At 48.5% G+C, this 19,260-nt stretch overlaps 2 protein-coding genes across 2 annotated transcripts; one reads left to right on the top strand and one right to left on the bottom strand.

The window, feature by feature from the left end:
* Positions 1 to 3,025: 3,025 nt before the first annotated feature.
* On the top strand, positions 3,026 to 6,988 carry LOC127292858 (PHD finger protein ING2). Its single transcript, XM_051322367.2, has 8 exons — positions 3,026 to 3,212; positions 3,305 to 3,376; positions 3,679 to 3,848; positions 3,993 to 4,056; positions 4,193 to 4,440; positions 4,543 to 4,581; positions 5,850 to 5,968; positions 6,604 to 6,988. Exons 1-7 carry the CDS (start codon positions 3,167 to 3,169, stop codon positions 5,949 to 5,951), a joined length of 741 nt encoding a protein of 246 aa, XP_051178327.1. The 5' UTR covers positions 3,026 to 3,166; the 3' UTR covers positions 5,952 to 5,968; positions 6,604 to 6,988.
* Positions 6,989 to 7,011: 23 nt separating this feature from the next.
* LOC127292857 (protein NDH-DEPENDENT CYCLIC ELECTRON FLOW 5) lies at positions 7,012 to 8,510 on the bottom strand. The gene is made up of 2 exons (XM_051322366.2): positions 7,434 to 8,510; positions 7,012 to 7,337 (listed from the first exon to the last, which is right to left on the bottom strand). Exons 1-2 carry the CDS (start codon positions 8,427 to 8,429, stop codon positions 7,146 to 7,148), a joined length of 1,188 nt encoding a protein of 395 aa, XP_051178326.1. The 5' UTR covers positions 8,430 to 8,510; the 3' UTR covers positions 7,012 to 7,145.
* Between the last annotated feature and the right edge of the window lie 10,750 nt (positions 8,511 to 19,260).

Below are 19,260 nucleotides of genomic sequence, written 5' to 3'. Positions count from 1 at the left end.
TGGGAGTGACAGAAACCTCTAAGATTATGGATGTGCTGTTGCCACTAGGGATAAAACATTGGTGCTATGTTCAAGGATGTAGTCACTGATTACATTACGTGCAATACTTAATGCAATTGTCTGTTGTTAGCAACTTAATACTGGAGGGGGTTCGGATGATAACCCGAAGGTGGACTTTTTAGGCATAGATGCATGCTGGATAGCGGTCTATGTACTTTGTCGTAATGCCCAATTAAATCTCACTATACTCATCATAATATGTATGTGCATGGTCATGCCCTCTTTATTTGTCAATTGCCCAACTGTAATTTGTTCACCCAACATGTTGTTTATCTTATGGGAGAGACACCTCTAGTGAACTGTGGACCCCGGTCCAATTCTCTATACCGAAATACACCCATTCTACTGCAATACTTGTTCTACCGTTTTCTGCAAACAATCATCTTCCACACAATACGGTTAATCCTTTGTTACGACAAGCCGGTGAGATTGACAACCTCACTGTTTCGTTGGGGCAAAGTACTTTGGTTGTGTTGTGCAGGTTCCACGTTGGCGCCGGAATCTCTGGTGTTGCGCCGCACTACATCCCGCCGCCATCAACCTTCAACGTGCTTCTTGACTCCTACTAGTTCGATTAAACCTTGGTTTCTTACTGAGGGAAACTTGCCGCTGTGCGCATCACACCTTCCTCTTGGGGTTCCCAACGGACGTGTCAACTACACGCATCAGGCACCAGCAGGATTCTCTTACTAGTCACAATGGGAAGTATCATGCACTAGTATCATGCACATGATACTAGTTTATGATACTAATCCACAATGCATAGTATCATAAGATAGTACTCCACAATGCATAGTATGATACTATGGAGTATCATAGTATCATCATATTTAATGTTTTTTAGAATCTCAATGCAAATGCGTGTACATGATGTGTTTGTCATTAAGTTTTTTAGTTTTACGTGCTATGATAAGGTATCATATTATGATACCACTCTCATCTCCCACCTCATTAATTAGTGTGCCACATTAGATTTTTGCCAACATAGCATGCATGATACTACTTATGATACTTCTATTGTGGCTAGTCTTACGAGCATCTTCAATGCAGAGCGTTTAATTGGACGCTTGTGTGTATGGATTAAACGGGGCACAAAACGTAAGCGCCCTGCAGAAGTCAAATGCTCCAACACTAGTACGGACCATGGGCGCTTTGGAGAGTTAAAAAAAAGCCGACAGTTGATTGGTCTACTGCAGAAGAAGCAAGCGGAGCGCCGATGCTAGCTTTTGCGTCATCGCTACACATTTTTCCAGGATTTGCTCAATCCCAGCGCCCGCCGGTAGCTGTCTGTGTTGTACATAGTCTAAGGCTGCTCATAGTGGGGAGTAACATAAGGTGGTGTTATGCATAAGTTAGTAGTCCATGTTACTACCTTCATAGTGGAAAGTAACTTAGAGATGGTATCATACAAAGTCTCATTTATTAGTTTATAGACTCATTTTATCTTGGGGTGTGTGATGTTATGGTAACATAGCTAGTTACCACCGCCATTTCTTTCTTCATTTATTCCTATGCCATGTCACCAAAACACCTTGAAGTGTGTGACGTTACTACCTAAATTACTCCCACTATGAGTAGTCTAAGGACAAATACAGCGCAGAACGCTTATGTAGGCGCTTAGATAAGAAAAAGAAATATTGTAAAAAGCAAAATTCAGTTAAGCGCTCTGTTCCACATCGCATGGCGCTAATTTCAGGCGCTAAGTACAATTCATAAAGCAGATAAGTGCTCGTATTCTCCAACGCCGTGAAATTAAGCGCCCATGGACAACATGCCCAGCTACCCCCGAGTGGACGCACGAGAGAACCACGCTGATGTCGGCGGCGAGCTCGGTGGCGGGCGGATCTCGTCTCTCGGCGTAGAACAACAGCCCATGACGGTATGGCGCACAAAGGTTGAGAGGAAGCTCGCAAGGGCCAGGAAATCCCATAAGCAAGGCTCAGTCCTCGGTAACAGCAGAAGGACAGAAACGTCAGGGACTCGGCGGCCATCCATGGCGAATGGATGGAGATGGAGGGGCATGGCCGACGTCAGGTGAGGCTGTTCAACGGCCAGAAATAGCGGTCTGCTAGCACCTGGTGCTTCCGCTTTTCCCGTCACGAACCTAAGCGTCCGGCGCAGCTTCTTGAGTCGACGCGAGCGAAATTCCTAGCCTCGACCAGGAATTAGGGGTAACGGACATGAAAGGGATCCTAGCGCCCCACTTTAGCGCACGGGTTGTACTTGCCCTAATACTGCAAGAGTGGGTAAAGCAATTTGGGAGAATTTGTAGCCACTCTTGTAATTCTTTGGGAGAATCGCTCAAGTTTCAGTAGCTTATTCATCTTTGGAGTGAAGAAAGCATCAGGACGTAGAAACACAATATAAAAAGAAAGACAATATTTTTAAAGAAAATATACAGACATATTGTGCAAATATTATCCTCTAGACATACCAACATCCATGAGTTCAAAATATAGACGAGAAATCAGGTGTCGTGAGAGTTGCATGAAGGAAAAGGAAAAAAGATATATCCCTAAAAAAGAAGATATTTTATCACATTAGTAACATAAGCGAGTTGGATGCACTGTTTCTTAGAGCAAATCCAATAGTATAGCTGGTTGTTGGCCATAAGCAAGTTGTCAAGTTATCTACACTTGCTTGTAGCTAATATGTACAATAGTTAGCTATAATAATGTAGTACTTTATTAATGTATGACTCACCTTTAATTCTCATAAATTACCTAGGAGCACATGCTAGAGATGACTCGTGCATAAGGACCCATTTACCTTCTCTTCTCTTATTCCTCCTCCAACTAAACAAAAATATATTATTTTATTTATTATAGCCAGCTAAAGTAGGCTTTATTGTACATGCTCTTACAAGTTTTTTTTCTAAAGGGTACATGCTAAAGTAGCCTTATTGTACATGCTCTTTCTATGTCCCACATTACTAGAAAAGCCCAGCGGCCCATCCCGGCCACATTAATGACGTCATAATCACCCATGTGAGGAAATTTGTCTAATTTAGCCAGATTCCCCACCTCTGACCCCGAAACCCTAAATCCCAAATCACAGAATCGAATCCAGCGCCCGCGCCACTGAATCCCTCACCCCATCGTTCGGCATGGCGATCGCTCGCACCGGCGTGTACGTGGATGACTACTTGGAGTGTGAGATTGCTGGATTCGATTTTCTTTTCCTTTTTCTCGTTCGATGGAGCCCGTAGACCTTTTGATCTTACTGGCTTCGTTTTGTTCCGCAGATTCGAGCACCCTAGCAGGCGACCTACAGAGGATTCTCTCCACCATGCACGAGCTCGACGAGAGGGCCGATGGTGATGATTTTGCTTTTTTTTTTCCTTTGGAAATTTCATTTTGAGAACCTGCTAGTAGTAAAATCATTGCGAGAATGAATGAATTTCCCATTCCATCATGTTTACTTGTCATATAGCTAATTTTAATCGTTGATACTGATCTGTAATACTTCGTCAAATAGAAGTGGCAGGGGACTAGCCCACGGGTAGGACATATTCTGTTCTATTTGTTGATACTAGCTCCTTTTATATGATGGTGTTCTGGTGAATGTTGTTTCTCAGGTTTATTTTATAATTCTGTATATTATGTTGTTTTGATGCAGGCAATTTGGGTCAGACAAAAAGGCAGATTAAGTACCTCCTGAGGCCGAACATGGTGGATGATGATGACGCTGCCTCGGATAGGGTGAAGAAGGATATTGAAAATAGTCAGGACAATGCGCTGAGTCTCTGCACCGAGAAAGTTTTGCTCGCACGCCAAGCTTATGACCTGGTTCTGCTTCCTTGTTTTGCCCCCTTCTAAACAGTCGTGTAGCTTGAGGAATTGTGGATATGTGCTCTCCTTTCCCAATAGGAAGCGTTTAAGTAGTTCAGATGTACATTTCAGTTCATGTTTAATCGCTATATTATTGTACAGATAGAAAGCCATGTCAAGCGTCTTGATGAAGACCTAGGCCAATTTGCTGAAGATTTAAAGCAAGGTATAATCAATTCATGATGGCAGATCTACTTATTATTTAGGAATATCATCACGAAACAAATATTGAATAACATCCTCAATCCTTCGTCAAACAGAATATTGATTAAATGTTTGTTCCGTGATTCTCTCACTTGTAGAAGGAAAAATACCTCCAGATGAACCGCATATCCTTCCTCCAATGCCAATGGGTGGCAGAGAAGAAAAACGGAGGCATGTTTTCAGTACTCCCCAAGCAAAGAAGTTCAGAGAGAGGGAATGGGAGAGGGAAAGGGGTATGGACTTCGACTTAATGCCCCCTCCAGGCAGCAGCAAGAAAGCAGCTGCATCTATGGATGTGGAGCAAATGATTGATCCAAATGAACCGACATACTGTATATGCCACCAGGTAAGCTTGAAGCTTATACATGTTAATATTCCTGGAAATTCTTTTTTGCATCAATATCTACATTGAACATATCTTCTCAAAGTTTTGCTGTTGATATTTCAGGTTTCATATGGTGATATGATTGCTTGTGACAATGAGAATGTAAGTCTCTATGGTGCTATATGTAATGATACTTATCATGTGACTTATTTGGAGGAGTTTAGCTTCTGTGTCCTGAATTACTAGTTTTTTACATTTATCAGGCCTAAGAAAAGCTTTAAAGCTTTCTAAACATATTCTGTTGCTTTTTTGAACAATGATGTTGTGATTGACTGGTGGTTGGTCATCCCATGCTTGTAGTTTTTTCTACCTGTTGTTATCCGGAACAAGGATTATGTGCACGCTGCTTTACTCTTGTTACTAGGATATAACATTGGGTTCTACTATGTATGCGCTTGCTTGTGTACTCTAGCACTGTTCGGAATTTCCAGATGTTGTATAACATGTCAATACAAGTTCGTTTTGTATTTTATAAAGTATACACCAACTGTTGAATGGAATTAGTGGTCAATGCGTTAGATTTTTCACTCAATTCCACAGGTGCAGTTTAAGGGTAGTCCTTAATAGAATTTACGGTCGTAATGTAGAAGCCAGCCCTTTGGATAGTATATATATCCAAATTGCTTCATTTATTAATTAATCTACATATTTTTATGGTTTCCAAATCTTTAGTACTTCTGGTATCCTGTTATATTAGTTCATTGATTACTGTCACTATCTCCTACGGCGACAGATAAATATTGATTTTCAATACAAATTCTTCCCTGTTCTATTAGTTATTAGTTTTATTCATTATCACCAATATCTCCCCTCGTGGCCAAATAATAAATATATAGATAGAATATTGATTGAAATATAGCCCCCTCCCCCCCAGTCCTAAATGTTCTTGAACCATGTACCACAATCCTCAAAACCGACACTGAAACCTATCCGGTGCGTCCTCTCCTTAAATTGTATCAGTATATGACTGTCTACTGTTACGTTTGCATTGTAGTGATGATGCACTGGATACTCCCTCCCATGGAAAGACATGGAATAATGAATTATCTTCGTAAAAAAGACAAGGGAACCTACACAACCATCCAAGATTGAACTTAGAGAAACATTCTGTTAACAATTTGGTCCTAGATGAGGATTGATGCATCAGTCCTTGTGATCATGTGCAATGCTCCATGCTAGAAATGACAATTACCAAAGAAAAGCATTAGATAAAGGGCACAGTTGTAATCTTACACAGTAGTGTCTTGTGCTATCACGTTGTAAGTGGCAATGTTTAATATGTTATGATGAATTGATGATTCATTTTGGCTTTTTCATATGAAACGTCATCCATCTCTGCCGAATGCTAACATTTAATATTTGCCCAACAGTGTGAAGGAGGCGAATGGTTCCACTACTCATGTGTTGGTCTGACACCCGAAACGAGATTCAAAGGGAAATGGTTTTGCCCAACTTGCAGGAATCTTCAATGAGAGGTTCTCCTAAATTGGTAAGAGACGTACTACCAATCATTGTCGATCTCTAGAAATCTTAGTTTACCTTCCCAAACAAAATGCAGAATACAGCTCTTCTTCATGTATAAATGTGGATATGTGTAGATGTGTTCTAAGCAAGCAGTAATTCTACGAATTAATAGATTACTTCAAGTATAAACTTTCCTCTTTTATCCTTCAAAATAACTTACTGTAGCAAATTTCAGATCTTTATGGAACGTGGGTAGTGTAGGAGCGCCAAAAAGGCGATGCTGACCTCCGCAGCAATAAATAAGCAAAGGAGAAGGCCATAGGCAGACCAAGCCACCCAGTGTACAACTAGAATTACGCATATCTAGACATATGGACTAAATCATGATTGTACACCAACATACATGGTATATCTTCCACAGACTGCAATTTCACGGGAACTTACGGAACACGAGCTACTGAGAAACACTCAAATGACATCTCATTACAACGCCAATCAAATCTAATAGCTCACAACTGGAATTAAGTATATTAGTAATTCTTTTTGAAACGGAAGTACAATAGTAATCAATCATCGCATGCTCATGTCTGGATTTTTCTTGGTATGTTAACCCGATAATTGGCTTCCTCTCCTATTAATTGATTAATGTTTGCTCGACAGTGTTGAAGAGGCAAATGGTTCCACCAGTTGGCCTAGATGTTCGCCAACATGCAGGGCTCTTCAACATGATGTTCTCAGAAGTTTGCAGCATAGTATTACCGAATGATTACATCTTTCCGATTTGAAAGGAGGCGTTACGAGTGACTTGCACACATTGTGGCTACTTCCTTCATCTGAAATTACTCATCAGGTGTGACTTATTTTGGTAATGTATATGCTGGAGAGAAGGGTACTGTCTGGAGAGGATGCAAACGCTTGTAGTTATGACATGTTCTGTTGTTGTATCTTGTCGCTGTAAACAACGTCACAGTTTCGGATGTTGTAACCTGGTATCCAATTACTTTTATCGTGATGGCTACCAAGCGTTGCCGCAATCTTTCTGCTATGATTTTGCTCTTGAGCACTCAATTATCTCGGATCTGCAGCCTTATTGTTTCACTGTTTCATATGTATTTTCCTGCTCACGAGCAGTATATGTACAGACGTTGGTGTGACAAATCTAAACAAGGTCATCATCATCTTCCAGCAGCAGCAGCCTATGTCTACAGGTTTGGATTGCGAATGCATTGAGCCCCTTGCCATGTAGCTCCCGGCGCCAGCACCACGGGCTTGAGCATGGCAGGGCCGATGCACACGTACGCATACTTCCCGTACCACTCGTGCTTGGATCCTGGGCTGAAGACGTACAGCTCCTCGAACCCTCTCCTGCTCAAGCACACCGAGTTCCTCCTGCCCTGCAATACAAATGTTCCACAAGAATTCAGTTTGAATTCTTGCCTGCAATTGGTGTTTGAATCTTGCAACTTTGCAAGAATCATGGTCTTACGTACCCTGTCGATGACGGTGAAATCTCTTGGCGCGTGGCTGTAAATCCGGCACATCTCGGCCGTCAGGTGCTTGAAGTCATCGTCCTCCTCGCCGTCCGGTTCCTGCGCCACCGCTGCCGCGCCTTCGCCGGAGAGGAACATGTCGATCCTCTTGGCCCAGTGCGGCTGCTGGAGCCGCGCGCTGTCCGGGAGCAGGATGCTGAACTCCGACACGATGGGCTCCCTGCTGCGGTAGTCGGAGCCCTGCAGCCCCACGGCGTAGGTGGCGTCCGGCGTGCTCACGCGGAGGTGGTTCGACACGGCGCCCGACAGCGCCACGGGCGACGACGACGACGCGGCGTTCGTCACCGTGAGCTCCGACGCCAGCGCGTCCGGGCTCAGCGTCACCACGCACCTCGCCTCCGCCGCCCCGTTCCCGGGCGGCTCCACGGACACGAGCTCCACCTCGATGGAGCCCGTGGGTCCTCCCCTGACGTCGCGGAGCGACCACGCCCCGCCCGGCGACCACGTCGACGGCGGCGCGTCCCCGCTGACGCCGCGCGCGCAGCGGAGGTCCACGGAGACGCCGCCCCGGATGACGGGCATCCCGCCGGGCCCCTCGCCGACGGTGGTGTGGAGCACCTCCATGGAGGCGCCGTGCCACATGGCCGGCTTGTAGGACGTGACGAGCCCGCTCGGCAGCAGCAGGTGCGCCGCGCTGCCGTTCCGCACCAGCATCTTCACGACGCAGCTGTCGCCCACGGCCTCGAAGGTGACGCCGTGGCCGGAGAACTCGGCGGCCAGGTACTCCGCGTTCGGAGGAGGGAAGGGCGCCGGCACCGACGTCGCCGGAGCCAGTGCGTGCACTGCGGTCACTAGCCGTGCCCTCTGGCCACCGATGCCGCCACTTAGCTTGGACGAGCTGAATAAGGTGGTGGCGTGCTTCCATGATGAGCTCGTCGGAGGAGCCACAGTGGCGTGACCATGAGGAGCGGCGGCAGTTGGAGCGCCGAAAGCCATGGCTAACTCTGGCGAGTGGCACCGCACTGCACTAGCCTTATCTGTGCATCGCGAGTTGTCTTTCTCTGATTTTTTTTGGGGGCCTCTTCAGGTTTTAGATTTAAGTTTCTTTATTTTGTAGAGAGCAAAACCAGGAAATATCTCTCGCTGGGAATTCTGTCATTTTCGCCTTTTATTTAGTTAGTATATAAAAATCATTTATGCAACTTTGCTTACGCTGTTAGTTCAGTGCACATGCCTACTGAACTTGACGTGCGCACCTGGAGCAGGCAAAGCTACAGGGCAATCGGTAACGTCCATCTTGTATATGAACATTCTTACAAGTTGTAAATGTAACAAATTTAAGCACTAAGTAGTTCCTTGTCTCGAGCCAATTCCACCCCTGAGATGTCGGAGCTCTTAGGGCGTTAAGTACATGTCGTGGAGCAGTTCTCTTTTGTTTAGAGAACCCGTAGAAGATCTACGTGTCATTTCACTAAGCTCAAAAAGAAGAGAACATTTACAAGTCCGACATGATAGAAAAACCCACCACCACCAGGTGGCAGCTGAACGCTACTCATCTCACAAACCCACGCCTGCACTACAGCCAAAGGCCGCACTCCTGCACAATATCATCAAGTGTTCTACTGGCCGGGGTGGCGGTGTCGTTGAACACCTTGGCATTCCGCTCAAACCTGGATCAGTCCCTGAACACCGAAGATGGTGCCACGGGAGAGGTGGTTGTGGTAGATGCAGAGGAAGGTTTCCTTTGGATTGCAATCCACTTGATATTGGACGGAGACCAAAGATGATCATCAATAGCAAGCATCAATCCATTTTATATGGGATGATTCAATCTTGTTTTACATCTTCTGGCGGCACTAACGTAATATGAAAGGCTTTCACGCTGCTGCCGTGCATTTTTTTATAAAGATTAGATAATAGGCTCGAGGAGAGCCAGACTTTAAATTAATAAAGCTCCAACAACACCGTACATAGGTTTTACTGAGACCTTACAACATCAAGCAACAGAAACATCTTCTCGGTTCCATTTCATAGCAAATGAAACCATAGCGTCCACCATAGTCATGAAAAGATTCAAACATAAACTAAAAGAGAACACCCCCTCGGCAGCACAACACCGACCAAATCTAGTAGGATTACAAACCAGCACTAAGCAAAAGCCAACCATCTAAACTACTTAAAGTTGTTTTTAACAGCTAAAGAACTACTAATAGCTCACACACCAGTTGGGGTGGGGGTGGAGGGCAAACACCATGAAATTTATTACAACACCACATGGACCGGCTCGTCCTCCTGAGGGTGCTCCGTATGTCAAGGAAGCTCTTCCGCCATGTACCATTTTCAATGCATGATGCTCCTTGTCGTCCATCCTGGCCTCTTGCTTTTGAAGCTTCTCTAGCACCTTCTCGCTCTCTTTGCAATGACGTTTCTACGGTTCTTAGGCTTGTGTTTCATGCTCGAGTGTGGATTCAATGAGAGGGAAGACTGTGGAAAGAATCTAGCAGCAGCAAACAAAAAAAGCAACATGTAGCTGAATTCCGAGTGAGTTCCCCGGCTTCCGACAAGTTTTTCGGGAAGGGTTTGTTGTGGCTTTCTCGCAAGATAAAATACATGAATAAACTGATCAATGAACGGTAAATCTAGCGGCTCTCATTCTTATCCTCTACCTTCTTTCTCTTCTGAACAGTAATTGAGAGCTACCTTCTTGGACTTGGACCAAACTGAGGTCCTTCCCGGCGGCGATGCCGCTTGGGGATGGCTGAGGGGAGGCTCCGGCTCTAGTTTTGTACATCATAGTATTAGGTCTAGGTGTAGTTGGTCCTACATGGCGCCTGGGAGTAGTGCTCCAAGTTTGTTTGGCTGGATCTGGAGGTCCTGTGCAAGTTCCTCGTCGCTGCAGTTTGCTGCTGTGCGCTTTGGCAGGTGTCGTTGCCTAATCGACGGTACCTCGGAGGAGGGATCCTCACGAGGGGGAGAAGAAGTAGGGGCCATAGGGCGGAGTGCACACGGGACGGTGGTACGCGAGTTACCCAGCTTCGGAACACCTGCACGATGACAGGGCCTACTGCTGCTTGTCTGGAATTATCTGGGCGCTTTCGCGTTGTTACAATGAGTTGTGGTTGTGCCTCTAGGGCTCCCGGGATCCGGCTTATAAAGGCGCACGGATCTAGGGTTTACATGGAGAGTCCTAGCCGGATTACAGATAGCCTAGCTACGGTACAATATCTTGCCGTGCACGTCACGGATCCGCCTTCCATACACGTCGTCACCGGATCCGGGTTCCTCATGGGCCTCCCCGGATCCGGGTCACTCCTAGGTCGGTACGGATCCGGCCATCGATCCTGGGCTGGACTTCTTCCCGCATGATCAACAAGAATCGGGCCGCCCGATGGGCCACATGCCTCATCACCGTCTGTGGGCCACCCGGGCTTGCCGGATCTAGGCACTGTCGATGGTACACCCATGAAGTATACCCACAACAGTAGCCCCCAGAGTTCTCCGAGTTTCCCCTGCGGTTTCCGACTTGCTGGTCCATCATGATCTCCGGCAAACGTTGGTAACGCGGAGAAACTTGAAGAGCTCCAACTTTGCATTTTCTTCTTTTTCCAACTTATAGCCGGAAAATGCTCCCATCCCGAGGGACTTCATCCATCGACGTTCCAAAGAACATTTCCTGTTACTCCTCGCTTGAACGAAAGCCAATCTTATCTTCACGTAATCACCCGGAATCTTAAAAGATTCTAACGGTTTCGGAAATCCGTCATCTTCAGATCATTCTTAACAACTGAAGTTCCGTATTTCCCGCGCACAACTTCCTCATTTCCCGCGCTAAAGTTTCGCAGATGCAAATCTTCAACCGGAATTTTCGGGAGTGCATGGTTAAGTTACCTCCACGTCGTTTTACCGCATTTGACCTAAACACGTGTCATCCATCCAACGGCGCGACCGTTCGCTTTCCACCGTTGGATCCGGATCTCGAATCTCCGAGCGCGGCCTATAAATACCCCGCGGCCCGGTAAAATTCATTCTTTCACCCCCTCTCACCACATCGTCTTCCTCCTCGCGCCGCGCCGCCCGCCGAGATCTTGATTCCGCGAACTTCGCCCGGTGAACTTCGAGTGCCGCCGAACCAAGGCTTCCCTCGCTCCAAGATTCTCACGTTTGAACGGGAAACTTGCTCCGCCGCCGATTCGTGGTCACGCGGGCCGATTTCCTTCAAGTTCGGCGACCTCATCTTCCGCCGGAGCTCCGTCGCACCACCGCGCCATTAGCGGTAAGTACGCCGGACTTGTAGAAGACAACCTAGTGTAGAAGATAGGCTTAGTGATCCGGTACTCAGACACTTTGTATGGGTGCAGCCGGAAGCATGCCACTCGAATCGTCACTTTGCACCGGTAGCTCTTCGAGTAGCCCGGATCCCAACCAAATAGAACCCATATGCCCGGATCCTATATCATTCCCGCCACCGTATGTTTCCGACATCGCACTAGCTCAACCTTTTTCCGCATCTTCCAAAGACCGCTCCAAGCCGGATCCCTACCCTCCAAGAGCTCCAAGAAGAACTCGAGGGACAAGCTCGGATGGCGCAAAGGTGCAGGAGGCGGAAAACAAGAGGGCGTCCAAGGCCCGGATCCGTGAAGGAGAACGAGGTCAATGGTGGCCTTGCGCAACCACCGACGTGGAGCTTAGAGAGCTCCGTAACGAGGGAATGATCTCCACACACCGGAGTTTCGTTCGTGACTCCGACGCCCCCAAGCCGTGAAGCCGGAGAAGTTGTCATGACCAAGGCTTGGGTGGAACGCGGACTTTCACTCCCTTGTTCGGAATTTTTCTCTCCATCCTCAACACCTACGGGCTCCAGCCCCACAACATTTGCCCCAATTCATACCTTCTCTTGTCCAACTTCGTGACTCTTCTGCGAAGGACATCTTGGGATCCGGCCGTATGTCAAGTTGTGGCAATTCTTTTTCCGAGTGAAGAAAGAAACTAAGGACAAAGCAATGGTGAACTGCGGAAGCATGACGTTTATGCTCCGCCCTAATCGTATGTATCCTCCCCACGATTCACACGAGTCCGTCCGCATCGGAACGCCGGATGGTTCTACGAGAAGAATGCTCCTGCTCCGATGTCCACGAAGGCCTTCCCAGGTTCGTCAACGAACCTCCGAAGAACTTGCAAGCTGGAGCTTCGTCCCTCCACTCGCCCGACTCCAACCTTGGAGAAAGCTGCGCGGAGAATCTCCCGGCTAGTCCACGACGGACTTACCGGAGCCCGGCTTACACTTAGCTGGTTTTCCCGGAGAATCCAGCCCCTTCGCTACAACGCGCGGTTGATGTGCTCTTACACCGGGGCGGATGATCTTCTCCGGGTTACCCGCCATGATCTTCCGCCGACTCTCCGAAAAGAAGACTCAAGACGCTGGTGAAGATTCCGAGGGGCCAACAGTCCCGGAACTGTTCAAGGATATCTACACGAACGATCGGTGTCCTCCGGTAAGCTTCGTTCTTTCCGTTGCTTCAAACTTCACAAGGATAACTCTAACTTCTGTTCATTTTCCTTCCAGCTCAATACTTTGGCGGAGGACAACTTCCGCACCATCATTCGCGTCCCCGTTACTGGCGACACGGCGGAGGAGGCTCCGGAAGCCGACGAGGAGGAAGAGGACCAGGCACCCCGCAAGCCGGCCCCTCGACCGACCAAGCCTCCCCGCGCCCAGGCTCCCGGCTCGGCCGGAGCTAGCGGCGAGGCCTCCGCCAAGAAGCCAAAGACGACGAAACCACCTCCGCTTGACTCAAGGAAGGCGGAGCGTGCGCGTCTACGGATGCTCTCGACGGCCGGCCAGGGCACACGCCCCATCATTCCCGTGCCCCGTGAGTTTCCGAGCATGATGCGATTTTTACTTAGCGAAATTATTTCTTGTCTAAACCCTTTCACTTGTTTGCAGGAATCCGAAAACCGCTGCCACGCGGACCACCAGCCAGGAGCCCATCACGAAGTACATGAAGAAATCTCCTACTGTTGGTCCCTCTACTCAGCTCCACCCGGCGCTTCCCACCCAACTCCTCAACCGTCGCCTCCTCAAAGGCTGACCCATCTCCTCCGCCTCGCCGCAAACACTCCACCGGAGATAATTCCGGTTAGCGGCGGGCACTGGAGGAAGAAGATCCCAAGGCCAAAAGCCCTGCCCAAGAAGAGGCGGAAACACAAGGCCAAGGAGATGCGGAAGTCACTTCCGAGAAGGCCGGGAGAGGGCGCCGGCGACATAGTCGTTTTTCCGAAGAACTTCGGAGATCCGCGGACACCACTTCCACCCCCAAGGCGTATGCCACCAAGTTTTTTAACAAGCCGACCGAGGCGGAGAAGTGGGAACTTGAACAAGACCTGCTCAACGCCATGCTGAACAACGCCTGGGGGAAGCCGGATTCCAGGACATCAGAGATCCAGGACTTCAAGAAAAACATTGGCCAGTTCTGCGATCAACTTATCTGCAAGCAAAAGGTACTCCCGGTAGTCCCCAAGCATGTAGGCGGAAACTCAAAAAGTAGTTAGCGCTTAAATGCTTAGAGAAAAATTACTTCCGGGAAAGTTTTTAGAATGGACCAAGAGCCCCCAAGCATTATGGCGGAAAAGTTCCGCAATGATGCTTTAAAAGAAACCACCGCTACAAAGTGAATTTTTACTCCCGCACTGTTTAAATTTTACAGAACAAAGAAAGCGCTGCACTACGAGCCGCACAAGAACATTGCCCTGCAGCGCCGCGTTACTACGAGTCGCGGAAAATATCCGGACTCGAAGGATGAGAATGCAGAATCGGCTAAACAACCGCAGACGCCAAGGTTGGTTTCCGCCTTCTTCGTTATTAACCAAATTCCGACTTCAAATTTGTCGTTAACGTATATTATTATAGGCGCATCCTCCTCCCTTGCAACAGCTTCGACTGAACTTGAGAACTCGCGCTCCTCGTACCAAGAATTGGAGACGAAGCTAAAGGAGGCGGAACTTAAGAGGGAGCAGGCCGAAAGCAGCCGGCGGAGAAAACTCCGAGCATATCGGGGAGAAGGGCGAGCTGGAGCTGAAAAAGAATGCCGACGGCGAGACCATCAGAGGCAAAGCAAAAGAGCTCAACGGACTCCGGAAATTTATGGAGACAATGAGCAAAGCACTGGGACTTGCTCAATGAGAACATCTTGGGTATGATATCGGAACCTTGTCAAGATATTTGCTCCGATTCTTTTTACTTTGCGCTCAAATTGCGTGCTTATATCCCGATTATCTTTTTATGTAGAGCCGCTTGGGTACCCTAACAGCGCCGGAATTTGTTCCCACGAGACGATCTTCTCGCAACTCGCGGGTGATGACCGCAAGGATCTCATCTCCGCCTCCCGCAAAATATGCCATAATTTGAACATCAAAAGGAGCCGCACTTGTGACGTGCGCAAGCTTATTGGTAAGATGGACGTTCTGCCGGAGCTGGTGATCGATCTACAAGCATCTTCAGCCCGAGGCGCAGCCGCAATGGCCTTGACCATGTGCCTAGCACATACTCCGGGTCTTGATCTTGATGAAGTGACCACGGGCGTTCCTCCGGATGCGGACGTCGGCGAGCTGCTGGATGCAGTGAGCGGCTACGACACCCGCATCGCGCGCAGGATCCGGCACGAGGAATTCTACGACAAGGTCGTCCTCGCTGCCGACGAGGCCTTAGAAGCGGAACTTTTGAAGGATCTCGACGCCCTGTGCGCGACCTGCGGAATCCGGAGCCGAGTTTACCTGGACCAGCTCCAAGGATGCGCCCCAAGAAGAACCCAAGACCAGCACCGCTGCTTCCGAAGAAAAGGAAAGTGAAGAAGACGTATCTTCTCCGCCGAAGGCGCCAAGGAACAAGATCCGTAGGGCAAAACTTCTCCGGCTAAGGGGGAGTGAGAACTTTTATTCCTGCGGGAAAAGCAATGCATCATTTTGGCCCCAGCGAGGGTTTGTAATAAGACTTTAAATTCTTAAGTAGCTAGGAACGAAACAATTATGCATGGGGCGGAAACACTTATCCCGCTATCCGTTAAATATTATGTGCATGTTTCGTTTTATGTCGGAAAGCAAGTGCCGACTTCGTTATTTTCCGGCTTGCTCGCTTGACCTTCCACGAGCCGGAAAACCTTAGCCGGAAACGCCGCCGCCGGCGACGAAGCCCAATGGCAGTCCGTCCATAACCGTGGAAACAAGCCCCCAGGCATAGGTGCCGGAAATCGCTACTAGGAATCCACGAGTTCGTAGCGTATAACAACTTTATCGTAAAACTTAAGCTTACGTCCTAAAGGACGATTTTGAAAATCACAACTTTCATACACGCCTAGGCGGAAAAATCCAGCTCTGCGGTTTTAGTTGGAAAAAACATACACGATCTAAAATGAACAAGTAAAGGAGGTAAAAGACTCAAAAGAGTGAACCAGAAGCTTTATTTCATTGATCATGTATAACTATTACGTAGTTTAGAACTCGGAAAATATATGCTAAGTGTAGAAAGGACGTAGCTGTGCGATATTCCAAGGGCGATCTGTTTCATCGTAGATGTCATCCGGATCCTCACGCTTGCGTTTCCGGTGCCAATTAGCAGTCTATCCCTTAACTCGCGGAAATCGACAAGGTAGTACGACCCGTTATGAAGCACTTTGCTAACGACGAAGGGTCCTTCCCATGGAGATTGCAGCTTATGGTCTTTCACTGTCGAAGGCGGAGGACCAGGTCTCCGCCATGAAGGAGCGTTTCCGAACTCGACGACCGTGATAACGTCGGAGCTTTTGCCGATAGATGGCGGATCTCTCGATCTGCTAAGTTCCGAGCTTCCTCGATCAGGTCCACAGATAGCTGTCTTGCCTCGTCACCAAGTTTCTTCATTGTAGGCGGAAACTCGCGGTGAATCGTGGATGATGTCGGAGGGAAGTACAGCTTCGGATCCGTATACCAGAAAAAGGGGTAAACCTCGTTGATCTGTTAGGGTAGTTCGTAAACTCCACGTAACAGCCTCCAACTCATCAGCCCAAGCTCCGGCTGCTCGTCGCAGCGGTCCTTCAAGGCGTGGTTTAATTCCTGATAATATTAGGCCGTTAGCCCTTTCAACCCGACTCATTGGACTGTGGATGAGCCACGGATGCGAGGTCCAATCGTATCCCCATTGTCTCACAATAATCCCTCAATTCTCCTTGAGCAAAGTTCGTGCCATTATCTGTGATTATGCCGTGCGGGATGCCGAATCTCATCACGAGGTCGCAGACGAATTTTAGTGCCGTAGCACCGTCGGCTTTTCTCACCGGCTTAGCCTCGATCCATTTGCTGAACTTGTCAACAGCGACCGTGAGGTACTCAAAACCGCCAGAGATGATTTTAACTTACCAACCATATCAAGCCCCCGGACCGCAAATGGCCAGGTGATAGGTATGGTCTTCAGCTCTTGGGCCGGAGCGTTTGGTTGAGTAGCGTAGTACCGACAACCTCGGCAGGTCTTGACTATTTTATCAGCGTCTTCTTTAGTCAGAAGCCAATAGAAACCTAACCGAAAAGCTTTTGCAACGAGTGATCCGGGAGCGGCGTGATGCCCGCAGTCCCCTGCGTGGATCTCTCTCGAGGATTTCAATGCCATCTTGATTGGAGACGCATTTAAGAAATACCCCCGCCGCACTTCGTTTGTAGAGCTGTCCATCAACTATTGTGTAGGTTCGTGCTCGCCGACGATCTGTCGTGCGAGGACCTCGTCCTCCGGCAACTTCGATCGATGAGGTAGTCCAGAAAGGCTGGGTCCAGGCCGGAATGATAGCCATCACTTCCCTAGCCGGAGACACCGCCACCTCTCGGGTTTTCCGGTAGCGCCCTTAACCGAGGGTATCCGGAGATGCTCCAGAAAATGCCAGCGGAATTGGTTTCGCCGGATCCGAGCTTGGATAGCATGTCCGCCGCCGTGTTATCGTCTCTCCGACGTACTTGACTTCGTATCCGAGGAAGCTCTTGGCAATCTCGTCAACTTCGTCTCTGTAGGCCGCCATGACGGAATTTCGGCGTTCCAGGTTCCGGCTACTTGTTGTGCCACCAGGTCGGAATCTCCACAGCATATGATGTGCTTGATCCCTATTTCCTTAGCGATGCGCAGACCGTGTAGTAGAGCCTCATATTCCGCCATGTTGTTGGTAGCTTCGAAGTGGATCTGCAGACATACGCAATTCTTCTCCGGTAGGGGACTTCAGGTGACTCCGGCTCCGAGCCTTGATGCCGCTTGGATCCGTCGAAGTGCATGACCCATGTTTTTGGTTCCGGCTCCGACTTGCATCCGGAGCTTCGTCCAATCTGCAACGAAATCTGCCGTAACACGAGATTTTACCGCAGTCCTTGGCTTGTAAGCGATGTCGAAGGCGGATAATTCGATGCCCCATTTAGCCGTACGTCCCGTTGCGTCGGCGTTGTTGAGAATTGTTGATGCCGGAGCCTTGCTCACGATCACATCGGATGCTCTTGGAAATAATGCCTCAACTTCCGCTGCCTAGGAACACGCCATAAGCTAGCTTCGAAAGTGAGGATATCTCTCGTTTTGATTCCGTCGACACCTCGCCGATGTAGTAGATAGGTCTCCGGACGTCATATTCATGACCTTCTTCCTTTCGCTCCACCACGATGACGAGGCCGACGACTTTGTTGGTAGCTGCCAGGTAAAGGAGCATTGGCTCGACTCTGGAGCTGCCAAGATAGGAGGGGAAGTAAGTATTTCCTTCAACCCTCGAAGAGCTGCATCACTGCGTCGTCCCGGCATAAACTTGTCCTGTTTTCTTCAAAGCAGCTTGTACAGAGGTAGTGCCTTCTCGCCAAGACGGCCGACAAACCTGCGATTGCCGCAACACAGCCGGTTAGTCGTTGCACATCTTTGAGACAAGTTGGCCTTTTGATGCACAGGATTGCCTTGATCTTTTCCGGTTAACCTCAATGCCTCCGTGAGAGACTATGAAGCCAAGGAGTTTTCCGGCACGCCAAAGACGCACTTTAGCGGATTCAACATCATCTTGTACCTGCGGAGGTTGTCGAAGGTTTTCGTGAGATCGCTGATCAAGTCGGATCCTTTCCGGGTCATGACCGCGATGTCGTCGACGTAAGCGTGCACGTTCCGGCCAATTTGGTCCTTCAGCACCGCCGCATCGTACGTTGATAAGTAGCACCTGCGTTTTCAAACCAAAAGGCATAGTAACATAGCAGTAAGTACCAAAGGGGGTAATGAATGAAGTCGCCTTTTGGTCGGATTCCTTCATCCGGATCTGATGATACCCGGAATACGCATCAAGAAAACACGAAGTTCCGCCCCGCTCGTCGAATCAATGACTTGGTCAATGCGCGGCAAGGGGAACGGATCCTTCGGGCAATGTTTGTTCAAGCCAGAGTAATCGATGCACATTCTTAGTATTTCGTTGTTCTTTTTGGGTACAAGGACGGGATTCGCGACCCAATCGGTATGGATAACTTCTATTACAAAACCCTGCTTCTAGTAACTTTGCTAGTTCCATTCCTATGGCGCGGCGCTTCTTATCTCCAAAGCGTCGCATAGCTTGCTTCACCGGTTTGGCCCCGGATTTATGTTGAGGTAGTGCTCGGCGAGTTCCCTAGGTACTCCGGACATGTCGAAGGTTGCCATGCGAAGATATCCATGTTAGCGCGGAGGAACTCGACGAGCGCGCTTTCCTATTTGGGGTCCATGTTGGCTCCGACTGAAACCTGCTTGGAAGAGTCACCTGGGATGAGGTCATGCTTCTTGGTTTCTGTCGAAGGCTTGAAGGAGGTTTTCTGCTCGGAGATTTGC

The sequence above is a fragment of the Lolium perenne genome, chromosome 4 (assembly GCF_019359855.2).
Source record: "Lolium perenne isolate Kyuss_39 chromosome 4, Kyuss_2.0, whole genome shotgun sequence".
Taxonomy (NCBI): domain Eukaryota; kingdom Viridiplantae; phylum Streptophyta; class Magnoliopsida; order Poales; family Poaceae; genus Lolium; species Lolium perenne.
This window is presented reverse-complemented; position numbering and strand designations above follow the sequence as displayed.

Coding starts and splice junctions, on each gene's coding strand:
- LOC127292858 (XM_051322367.2), top strand. CDS start 3,167: ATGGCGATCGCTCGCACCGGCGTGTACGTGGATGACTACTTGGAGT. Junction 3,377..3,678: donor GCTCGACGAGAGGGCCGATG/GTGATGATTTTG, acceptor GTTTTGATGCAG/GCAATTTGGGTCAGACAAAA. Junction 4,441..4,542: donor CATACTGTATATGCCACCAG/GTAAGCTTGAAG, acceptor TTGATATTTCAG/GTTTCATATGGTGATATGAT.
- LOC127292857 (XM_051322366.2), bottom strand. CDS start 8,429: ATGGCTTTCGGCGCTCCAACTGCCGCCGCTCCTCATGGTCACGCCACT. Junction 7,338..7,433: donor ATTTCACCGTCATCGACAGG/GTACGTAAGACC, acceptor TTTGTATTGCAG/GGCAGGAGGAACTCGGTGTG.